This window comes from Prunus dulcis, chromosome 6 (assembly GCF_902201215.1).
Source record: "Prunus dulcis chromosome 6, ALMONDv2, whole genome shotgun sequence".
In the NCBI taxonomy this organism is placed as follows: domain Eukaryota; kingdom Viridiplantae; phylum Streptophyta; class Magnoliopsida; order Rosales; family Rosaceae; genus Prunus; species Prunus dulcis.
The window spans coordinates 26914038-26926502 of NC_047655.1; the positions used below are offsets into that span (position 1 = coordinate 26914038).

General features: G+C 38.3%; 1 protein-coding gene across 1 annotated transcript; it reads left to right on the forward strand.

The window, feature by feature from the left end:
• Positions 1–2515: 2515 nt before the first annotated feature.
• On the forward strand, positions 2516–6451 carry LOC117630058 (probable protein disulfide-isomerase A6). The gene is made up of 11 exons (XM_034362785.1): positions 2516–2809; positions 3581–3665; positions 3935–4032; positions 4209–4264; positions 4415–4532; positions 4739–4766; positions 4866–4957; positions 5095–5251; positions 5369–5493; positions 5688–5787; positions 6084–6451. Exons 1-11 carry the CDS (start codon positions 2655–2657, stop codon positions 6156–6158), a joined length of 1089 nt encoding a protein of 362 aa, XP_034218676.1. The 5' UTR covers positions 2516–2654; the 3' UTR covers positions 6159–6451.
• The last annotated feature ends 6014 nt before the right edge of the window (positions 6452–12465 follow it).

The following is a 12465-nucleotide window of genomic DNA, read 5'->3' on the forward strand; positions in this document are numbered from 1 at the left end:
CTCCCATGCCACAAGCCTCTCATGCCAAGCTAAGAAATTATCTGTAAGCAGTTGTTGTTTTTATTGGTGAAGGTAACCAGGGTGCTTCCTAAGGCTTCACTACCATTTCGAAGCATTCTTGGGGCCTGATTTTTGAACTCAGGCACAGAGGGTAATTTCACCTGTTTCTTTTTTCGGTAGCCCAAGCCCATTCTTCAGGTTGCTGGAATGAAAATACCCCCACACCTATTCGTGCTCACAACCTTTCTGTGTTCTGCTATGTGCCCTATTTTTAGGGTTTGCTTTTGTGTTTCCGTTGCGAACTTTACTTTAGTTTGTCACTTGTTTCACTCATGGTTGACGAAAAGACCTTCTCTACAATTGGTGCTTCTCAAGTATAGTGTTTTATGACTCGTTTGTCAAGTTGGGCATACGAAATATCTATACCCTTAAGTTTAACAATTCTCAGCCTTTATTACATATTGTACCACATTAGCTGAAAATATATATTTAATTCATCCACATTCTATATACTAGCCCCTTGGCACATGCTCATGCATGGGTAGTTATTTTCTTTTTTCTTTTATTTTTAGAATTAAAAAAATATAACATGGGTAGTTATGTTCCATAAAAGTATGACATATTATCTGATTTTGTTTTTATTTTTAATATGAAAAAAAATGTGAATTTATCATATTATCCTCATTTAATTAATAATTTCAATACTTAATATTTGAATTAACCAATGACATTTTCTAGTATTTTGAATGTTTCACCATTCTATGTCTTTTGCTTTATATATATATATATTTATATTTATATTTATAACAAAATATAAAATATTTTTTGGCTTTAAACTAAAGTTTGTCATTGGAACAGACCGGAGCAGGACCTTACAGGCTTTTAAAATTTTTTAGGCCTGGCCACCACGGGCCTAAACGAGCAATGCCTTCATTTTTCCCAAATCTTTTAAATCCTTTGTTACAAATTTTTAGACCAACATTGAAAAAGTAATTTAATTCATAAAATGTGCAAAACAAAATAAAAAGTTTATTAATTCATATGGCATACTACATTATTTCAATTAAATTAAAAACAAAGTTAGGGAGTGCATCATTATAAGATGCGATTGCAAGTAATTTATATATAGGATCCATAATAAAAGCAAAACTAAATATAGGAGAAAAGTTTCCAAATATTTATCAAACTTTGTCTTCATAGAAATGAAAGCATTTCCAATTATTGGACAAGTAGTATTTTTCTACACTATTGGGCCAATTTTATTGTTCTATTTATTATTTATTTTATTTATGGGCAGGAGGGGCCGATCGGGCCTAAACATCAAGCCATGCCGAATTTGGCCCATCTGGCCTTGGGCTAGCCACTTTGGCCCATGAGCAGCAAGCCAAATGGTGCTTCCTACTTTAAACTTAAAAAATATTCAAATTAATGTTAATTTCTATATTTTTGTTTGTTTGTTTTTATCATGAATTGTATTACACTTATAGTGTTAGGACTCAAGATCCCACATTGGAATATATATATATATATATATATATATATATCATATAGTAGTTTAAGAGCTCTTGAACACCTCTTTGTTACCACTTACAAGTTGATTTTTAAAGGCAAGTTCTATTCATGGATTCTTAAGAATTGATATTCCACATAAGAGGCGGTTTCTATAGGCTCGATTAATACTTGACTTTTGTTGGGCTGGGCTGGCCCCAGTTACATCCCGGCTAAGTGCACTAAATTTACAATTAAACCTTTGTTTGACCAAGCCCATTGCCCTCCCTAAACTAGACGCCTCACCTCTTACTGTACACTCTCATTATAGCTTCTCTCTATACAACAAGCGATATTAGAGAAATGGGGAAGTGAACTTAAGACTTAGACTGCAAAGATAAATACATTTAACTATTTTCAATTACAAGTCCCTTACAAAAACTTACTTACTTTGAATTAAACAAAATATTAAACATGCCAATAGGTCTAGCCTAGTGAAAACGGACTTTGTCTTGCATGCAGACGAGTGACTAAATCCTAAATCCTAAACCTCGTGGCACTTTAGTAGTGTGTGTGAGAAACAACCTCTATAGTTTAGACTTTTTTTCTTTTTTTTAAAGATCAAATATATATTTATTTATATATTTGTATAAAAATGGAAGATTAAAGGGTCGTCCAACATAATAGCTTTTTGATCTGGAAGAAAGTTAAAGAATTAGAATTGTTTAATTTTAGTTCGACAACCAAATCACATCATAATAGGCACCATTTGGTATTAATTCCCCAAGACGAGAAGAAGAAGTCACTTTCTTCTTCCTTTTAAAAATAACAATAAAATTTTCATTTTTTTATACTTCACAGATTTTTTTGGGATAGTTTTCTCAAAAAAGAAAATAACTCATAATTCAATATTCAATAAGAATGCGAAATACGACATAAAGGCACAAACATTCTATACGACTGGCGCTCAGGCGTATCGCGGGTAAATAATGACGCGATAAAAATTAAGTGGCGTAGCTTTCAGTTTACGTTGGAAAATCATTTTTTATTTTAACTTTAAAAAAAAGAAAAGAAGCCAAAAGCCAAATACAAGTCCAACAAAAGCGGGTATAAAAACAGAGTAGCAGAACTTCGGAAAACAACCAACTCGTAGAAAGTTTGAAACGATGGTGAGCTCAAAGACTTTCTTCGCTTTCGGAGCCCTAGCTCTGCTCTTTGCCGCGTCGGTCTTCGCAGACGATGTCGTTGTACTCACGGAGGAAAACTTTGAGAGCCACGTCGGTCAAGATCGGGCCGCTCTCGTCGAGTTCTACGCTCCCTGGTAATCTCCGACTTTATCATTTTCATCTGTTTGTTTGGTTCCTGAGATTTGATTCAGAAAACTATGAAGTTAGCTTCTGAGCTCTTGTATGATCTCTTTTTGTTGTTATTTTTGACCGAAATGAATGTAAATCAGCAGGAGCCTAGTTTAACAGAGTGTAGAAATCAAAATGATTTGAGTTTTCCCTTTTGGTTTTTCGGATGCCAAATAGAAATTAGATACGTTGAAGTGATGTCAGCTATGGTGGATGTTGAATTCGGTTGATTGTAGATCTGTGATAGGCGATCGATGATTCTAGATCTATACGTAAATGATGGATCGAGGCAAGCTTAAGTGCTCGATTGATTTTTCTTATATTTAAAATTTGATTTCTTGCTGATGGATCGAGGCAAGCTTAAGTGCTCGTCAAAAACCTTGTTTAGGATTTTCTGACATTTTATTTGGTTCGAATAATGGATTAGTTCCAGTGCTTTCAGAACTACGGAGGTTTCACAATGCAATTAGAAGATTATACGTTCAATTTATCATTGATTGTTTAGTGCGCTATATTATCCTTTAAAGCTCCTTTTGTTTAGTTTCTGATTTTAGTACCATTTTTCCTGGAAAACGTTGAAGATAGAAGAATACTGTTATGTTTAGAAAATAAACAACTATAAGTGTTCCTGCTATTTATTTTTAAATATGTTATTTTCAGTTGGGTAATGCCTCCCTCTCCCAAAAAAAAAAATTCATGTGGTGGGAGTTGGTGTAACATTCTCACTTCGATTGCAGGTGTGGCCATTGTAAAAAGCTTGCTCCAGAGTATGAGAAGCTTGGCTCAAGTTTTAAGAAAGCAAAATCCATTTTAATTGGAAAGGTAGGTTCCTCATTCCTGATATCCTTGTAAGAGTGTCTGATAATTGTGTTATTACATTACTATTGAATTTGTGTTTTAGCTGATTATTGTGGTTACTACTTTTGCTGTGTCGTGATAAATGATTCATCTTTTAGCTTTCGACTGGCTTTTGAATTTTTGAATTTTAAAATATTAATGACAGTGTTTTGTGGCAATACACGATACTATTATGACTACTAGTGATTGTTTAATATGTTAACAGTTTTACTCCATTTGATGGTTGTCAATAGGTGGACTGTGATGAGCACAAGGGCGTTTGTAGCAAATATGGAGTTTCTGGGTATCCCACAATTCAGTGGTTTCCAAAAGGATCCTTAGAACCCAAAAAGTGAGTGAGCTTCCCCCTATCCCCTGCTTCGTTTCATGAAAGCATTTAAGGAAGTTTTCATTGGGTACTCTGGCCACCAAACCTTCTACAAGAATTCAGACTTGGTTTAATATTGTTCCTCATCCTTGTATGTCTTAGTTGGTGTACATTTTATGATTGAATTTTACATGTTTAAGGTATGAAGGTGGCCGCACTGCAGAAGCTCTTGCTGAGTTTGTGAATAAGGAAGGAGGTATTAGTTTGTCCTTGTAATGTTTTACAACTTAAGTGAACTGAATAAATCTGTTGATATTTTTTGGATGGCTTGCTACATTCTAATATACAGACATTTATGTAATAATCCTAAGCTTATGGTTGATCTTGAAGCTTTCTTTGCATTCAGGGACCAACGTGAAGATTTCTGCAACCCCCTCCAATGTTGCGGTCCTTACCCAGGATAATTTCAATGAGTTTGTCCTGGACGAAACAAAAGATGTGCTGGTGGAGTTCTATGCACCATGGTAAGATTATGTCTCCATTTTTTCTTTCATATGCTTAATAGTAAACGCCGTTTTTCTGTGCCTAAGCCAATGAAGCTAAATTGGTGTAAAAGGCGGAAAAGGATACCAATTATCAGCCCCATGGTCCTTGTGATAAATCTTAGTGGAATTTAATTGGTATCATTGCAACTCTAAATCTGTTTTCACCCCTTTTATTTTTGTGGCAGGTGTGGACATTGCAAATCTCTTGCTCCTGTGAGTGCGATTTTGCTCCTTAAAAATCTGTTATTGCAACCCTTTATCTGGTGCATGAACAACAGTTGACCTTGATTATTTATTCTATGTTATATCCAGACTTACGAGAAGGTTGCAACAGCATTTAAGTTGGAGGAAGGTGTAGTGATTGCTAATCTTGATGCTGACAAATACAAGGATTTAGCTGAAAAGTAAGTAATATTTTTCTGATAGGAGAGTTAGTATCTACTGAGTTTATATGTTGTTTTGTATTAGTAGTTTGATGTAAAAATTACATTAAAAAAGAACAATGAGATTTATAGAGGATGAATATATGGACCTTATGCAGGTACGGAGTAAGTGGATTTCCCACATTGAAATTTTTTCCAAAGAACAACAAGGAGGGTGAAGAGTATGGTGGTGGCAGAGATTTAGAAGATTTTGTAGATTTCATTAATGAGAAATCTGGCACTAGTAGAGATGGGAAAGGCCAACTTACTTCCAAAGTCAGTAACATCGTTTCATCATGCGTTCACCTCATCAAAATCTTTTCCTTTTCTCATGGATGATCTTTTTCTTTTCTTTTTTTTTTTTTCTTTTTTTTTTCTTTTTTTTGTGTGTAGGCTGGTGTACTTGCAAATCTGGACGACTTAGTGAAGGAATTTGTGAAAGCTGGCAATGATGAGAAGAAGACAATCTTTTCCAAGATAGAAGAGGAAGTTAGTAAGCTTGAGGGTTCTGCTGCAAGGTTAATACAATCACTACCTAGTTTGATCAGTTGATATTTGCACATTACTTCAACGAATATTGAAATGTTACTATTTGATGGCTCACCATATTATATTTTTCAATGGCTAGTAAGAGACTGAGTCCTTTATATCCAAGTTTTTACAGTTGACCTTCTGATTCACATGTTAACTTATCTTTCTTTTCAAATTTTAGATATGGTAAGATCTACTTGAAAGCTGCCGAGAACTCTTTAAAGAAAGGTGCTGATTATGCAAAGAATGAGATTCAGCGGCTTGAACGCATACTCGAGAAGGTCTGGTCTCACACTCTTTGCAATATTATCCATGTTGAACTAAGATACATATCCCTTGTTTGGCAAGCAGGATAGATTTGCATGATTTGACTGAGACTTGGATTAGACTAGACTGGATATAAAACTTTGATAGAGCAAACTAATATAATCTGTAGAGTTCCAAAACTCTGACTTGAAAAAACAAATAAAAAAATATGCAGACTAATATAGCCATGATTGAGACCACTTCTAAGTGATGCATGTATGGGTAACTGATCTGCATGGGCCCTAACATATTTGTTTTTTTGTTGGTGCAGTCTGTCAACCCAACCAAGGCAGATGAGTTCACTCTGAAGAAGAACATCCTATATACCTTTGCCTCATCTTCATGAGGAGGCACTTCCTGTCTTGCAGGGAGGAATCTGTAACCTAGTTTCGGGGAAGTCATCTCCCAAATTCTCCTGATCTTGGGAAGAGATGGTGTTTTCAGTGTAATATTTATGCACATCTTTTACTGAACATTTTTGTGCGTTCAAGTCCTTATTTGTAGTAGGGAGAAGGATAGCCGGCATACCATTAACAATAATGTAGTGTTTTTCGGATCGAAAATCTTATTTGTCGCTAACTCAGTTTTGAGTACTGATGCACGAATTGAGGACCCCAATAGTTTGTTTCATCCGTTAAACCATTTGTGGATCTTTCTTTGGGATTGAGCATGCATTTTCATGAACGGCCATTGTTTGACCTCCATTTTGGTGGGGCGGACCATGGGCCATTCAATTCGGTGCGTCACTACGTCCAACGGTACTAAACCTGTCTCAGGTTAAGCTTTGGACTGAAGGTTGCATGACGATCCAAAGTTCCGAACTAGTACTTACAATTTGCCATAGTACTTGCGGAGGTAGTTGAAGATTCTCTGAGAACTTTCACATGGATGAATTATGATCGCTCCAGAAATGGTTGTGGTCGCTTTAACCCATCGCCTCGATGTGAACTCTGTTCTTTCTCGATATTCTTGCGAGGCATTATTTAGAAGTGGATACAGACAAAGGAGGTGACGTCCCATCGAAACCTACAAAAGTATTAGTAACATCAGCTTTTCCTTTGAGGATGCTTGGCTTGTCGGAAATTTTATCTTCAGTTCGTGACTGCTTGTTTTCCGTCGCCATCTTTGTAGGGAAAAGTTAACCAGAAGAGGAAACCCATCGAACCAAGATATTTATCATTCATGGCATTTTCGACTTGTAAAAAAACTTCCCTTTCCAAGTGGTTTTCCCTTTTTACTTTCACTAACGTTGGCAAAAAGAGAACGACTACTCTAAACTACTCTAAATTAGGGATCAATTGACATAACTCACATCTAACTCACATCTAAATTAAGGATGAATTGACATAATTCACATCTGCAACCACAATATTTTAGGGCAAAAAAACAAACATTAACATATCCCTAGGATATGATTTTTGGAGATTAATGGTGAGATGGGACCGTTTGTGATAAGAACCAGATGTTTTGAACTGCCCAAGTTGATGCAGATAGCAATGTGACAGAACAAAGCGAGAAATTTTCAAACAGATCATTTCCTGCTGTAACAGTCAAGACTTTATGCTATCTTATTTTTTTTTTNTTTTTTTTTTTTTTTTTTTTGGTCAACAAAGATATCAAAAAAGCCAACCGGCAAAGGCCCAAAGGGGAGCCAAACCCAACCAAACAAACAGAACAAACACACCAAACTAAAGAATTAAAAACAAAGCCAAAAGAACAAAACAAACGAAAAGCCACACAACAAAAGATTAAGCACCAGGCGGAGGGCAAGGAAGACCATCCCGAGATAAAATATGAACTAGAGAGGATGGAGGGCGCACAAGCCACGACTCCAAGCACATCCCCTTCCTGGCAAGCGAGGCAACGGCATCCGCAGACCGGTTCGCTTCACGGGGCACCCAAGCCCAATTCAGATTTGTGAAAGAGGCTTTAAGAAACCTAATATCCTTGAGGATGGGGTACAACTCCCAATTAGAGGAAGAAACATCCCCCAGAACAGAATTAATAGCCACTTGAGAATCAGATTCCACCACAACATTAACCAAATTCAACTCTTTAGCTCTCAAAAGACCATGTTTCAGGGCCAAAACTTCAGCCATAAGTGGAGATTGGGCCCGCACCTGAGCAGCAAGACCCCCAATACAAGAACCAGCAATCTTCCGAATAATAACTCCAACTCCAGCCATAGCAGAACCAGACTTCCAAGAACCATCAGTATTAATCTTAACATAAGAAGAAATGGGGGGTAGCCAATGAGAAGGATGAGGAGAAGAAATCTGAATAGGCATACCCACAGACCCAAGAGCTGGCTTCTTGGTAACATTCCAAAATTCCGACACAGCCAAACAAGCATGAGATCTAGTAGCCGCAGGCACAATTGGGATATCATTGTAAACAAATTTACATCGAGCCTTCCAAATATGCCAACAAGTGAAAGCAACAACCGACAAAATCCACCTAGAATTGGGTGAAAACATACTCTCCCCTCTCAAGAGACTGCCCAACCATCTATCCAAAGAAGTAAAATTTTGCAAATCAACGCGATAGCCAATTGCACTTCCAAACCAAACACAAGCTGTCCAAGGACAAAGGACCAGCATATGTTCAATTGATTCAGGACTCTCCAAACAAATAGGACATAAATGCGAAGTGGACAACCTACGCTTATAGAGATTTAAGAAGGAAGGGAGAATATTAGAGACCGCTCGCCAAAGAAACTGTTTCACTTTTGGAAGGGTTTTGGACTCCCAAATGATCTTCCAAGTATCAAGAGAAATGGTATGTGAAGATTGAGCATGAGCCAAGGGACACCTGATGTTTTGATTCACAATCCAATTATAGCCCGACTTCACAGAAAAGTTACCGGACTTGACCCATGGCCAAACCAGCCGGTCACCAGAAACAGACTCCCCGATCGGAATAGCCGAAATAGCATGAAGCTCATGTTGGGAGATAAGATGAGCAATGGGTAACAAATTCCAAACTCCATGATTCCAATCAATTAACTCACACACCTTGACAGGAGCATCCACAGGAACAGGGAGACAAGGTCGCAAATAACCACCTGGGATACCTGGGATCCATTTATCAGCCCAAATTGAGGTAGAAGATCCATTTATAATCTGCCAATGAGCTCCAGAAAGAATGATATCCCGTCCCGCTAGAATGCTTGACCAAGCCCACGAAGTACGGCCTCTTTTTTTAGCCTCCAAAAAGCTGCAATTAGGAAAATATAAACCTTTAAGAATTTGGACCCATAAGGCACCCGGGTTGCAAATAATCCTCCAGGCTTGCCTAGCAAGCATAGCATCATTGAAATAACCTAGGTTTTTGAACCCCATCCCTCCAGCTGCCTTAGATAAACCCATCAGCTCCCAACGCTTCCAATGAATTTTATTCCCCCCTACTGAATTATTACCCCACCAGAAATTAGCAATAAGTGAATCAATTTCGCGACATAGAGTAATTGGAAGTTTGAAACACGACATGGGGTAAGAAGGGATAGCAAACAGAACAGCCTTTATCAAAGTCTCCTTACCAGCTTGTGATAAATGTTTTTGCTTCCAACCTTGGACTTTCCCCAAAATGCGCTCTTTAATATAATTAAGAGCCTCTTTCTTAGACCTTCCCCAAATAGTAGGTAAACCTAGATAATTCCCAGGATTGTCTGCTTCTTTGACCCCAAAAATCCAACATAAATCCTTTCTAACCCATAAAGGGGTATTAGGGCTGAAAAAAATATTAGATTTATCAAGATTGATTAATTGTCCAGAAGCCAAACAATAATCATACAATATTTCCTCCATCACAACACAATTATGATTTGTAGCAGCTAGAAAGAAAATAGAATCATCCGCAAAGAACAAGTGGGTCAACATAGGACAACGATTATGCAGATAAATTCCTTGAAGCTGACCCAAAGAGCTGTTGTAACTGATCATATTAGATAAAGCCTCACTAACAAGCAGAAACAGGTAAGGAGAAAGTGGGTCACCCTGACGGAGACCCCTAGAAGGGCAAAACTGAGACCCAACTTTTCCATTTAACATCACAGCAAATGAAACGGAGCTCACACACCTCATAATCAGAGAAACCCATTGGTCATTAAATCCCATCTTGTACATCATAGCCTGCAAAAAATCCCACTCAATACGGTCATATGCTTTATTCATATCCAGTTTCAGGCCCAACTCAAACTTACATATTGATTTTTTTAATCGCAAGTGATGGAATGCCTCATGAGCCAGAAGAACATTATCTTGGATCTGACGGTGGGGAACGAAAGCATTCTGGTGTGAAGAAATGATATTTGGAAGGATAACCTTCAATCGATTCGCTAAAATCTTTGCCAAAAGCTTATAACTATTATTGCATAGACTAATAGGCCTAAATTGCCCCAATTCTTCTGGATGTAGGATCTTTGGGATCAGAACAATATGCGTCATATTCAAATTAACGATTTGATGTCCAAAATTGAAGAAATCAGAAGTTGAATCATTCACTACAGAACTCACAGTAGACCAATAACGTTGGTAAAACAAGCCGGGGAAGCCATCAGGCCCCGGTGCCTTAAGGGATCCTAACTGAGCCGCAGCAGCTTGTACCTCATCCAAACTCAGGGGACGAGTCAAGGAGTCATTCATATCCGCAGACACAATAGAAGGAGTACACAAGAGAACTTTACTCCAATCACGGGGACCAACAGTTTTAAATAAGTTCCGAAAATAATCATCAAAAGCTAGATGAATGGAAGGTTCAGTTACTAACCAATTACCCGACAATGACTTGAGTCTCAAAATTCGATTATACTGCCTCCTTTGAAGAGTAGAGATATGAAAGAATCTTGAATTAGAATCACCAGAAGTGAGCCATTTTACACGAGACCGTTGGTGCCAGAAAATCTCTTCCAACTCCCACAAGGAATCAATAGAAGAAATAATAGTATCTGCATGCACCCTTACATCAGCATCCTCCATAAAATTTTGTAACCCTTTCAACTCCCCATAAAGAAAATCAATTTGAAACCTGCGATCCTTGAACTTCAGTTTGCTCCATTTTCGAAGCTTCAATTCACAAGACTTGAGGCTCAAAACCCATCTAGACAAGTTATCCCCATTACTAGCTAAATCCCAGCCCTGCTGCACCATACTCTCACACTCAGGATCCTCTGCCCAAACAGCCTCAAACCGGAATGGTTTAGGCCCAGCAATAATGCGAGAAGAAGTTTCAACTAAAATAGGACAATGGTCTGACCCCATCATAGGACAGTGATACACCTGAGACTCAGGCCAAGCAATTAACCATTCCTCATTTACTAGCCCTCTATCAATCCTTTCTTGAATAAAAGAGCCATCCACATGATTATTTTGCCAAGTAAACCGCTGCCCAATATACCCAAGATCCAACAAGGAATTGGAGTCCATAAATCTCTGAAGACAGCGGGGGGTAGAGTGCAGAATAGGATTTCCACCAGACTTTTCATGTTGCCATAACAATTCGTTAAAATCTCCAGTACACAACCAGGGAGTATTATTATTCCAGGAAAACCGATCCAATGAATCCCAAAATCTGGCTTTATCCCTATAGTGCGGAGGACCATAAACCCAAGAAACACGAGCCAAGGAAGAGTCAGAGGCATTAGTGACAATAGTATCAATCATATTTTTAGTTGCAGAGAGAATCTCAACTTTAACATTGAAATTCCACCAGAGACCCAAGCCCCCAGAAAGACCTTCCGCATCCACAGTGAATCCAAACATATAGCCACACTCCAAATGTAGCTTCACCATTCTAGGACCACCAGACTTGGATTCCATCAGAAAAACAACAGAAGGTCGATGCCTCCTAATTAACTCCTTTAGTGACCGAATTGTCAAGGGAGAGCCTAGCCCTTGACAATTCCAAATCAAATAACTCATGGCGATGATGTGGCTGTTGAAGGCCAGCCGCCACCGCCCGAGAAGCCACCACTCTCCAAAGAAGGAATTAGCTCAACATCAATATTATCTAAAGATAAATCATCACGATCAACCGAAGGAACCCTGACCTCACTGAACATATCATCACAGAGGTCCATTGATTGAAGAAATCTGTTTCTAACACTTCTGCTCCTACCCCGCCTACCCCTTCTAATTTTTGGTGAAAGATTGTGACCTCCAGTAGACATGGCTAATTGGAAAGGCTGAGTTGCAATTTTTGGTTTTTTCCTGATAGGTTCTACTGGAGGGGAACATATATAAAGAGGCCTTTTAGATTGAAATATGGGAAGAGGGGAACCAGGTTCAGATACTACAGGTGTATGATGAATAGGAAGAGGTTCAGAAAGTTGGATTTCTCCAAGCATGCGGGCTGTCTGGATTTTAGGAGTACTAACAAAACAACAAGGTGCACTCCTAAATACCTCAGAATTGCAAAGGGTGTGGGCTTGGAACCCAGCCATTGAGCCCAAGGGTAAATTCCAACATTTAGGCCCAACAAAAACACTATCATGGGGTTCAGGAATAAACAATCCCTGATCAATCCATTGTCTAACACCTGCATCAGCTGAGAAAATAGGTCTGCTGCCCGAAGCACCCCCATTGGACCCAAGTCTAGCTACTGGGCCCTCACCGTTAGGCACAATAGACAAACTGCGTGCACTGGTTCCTCTTCTG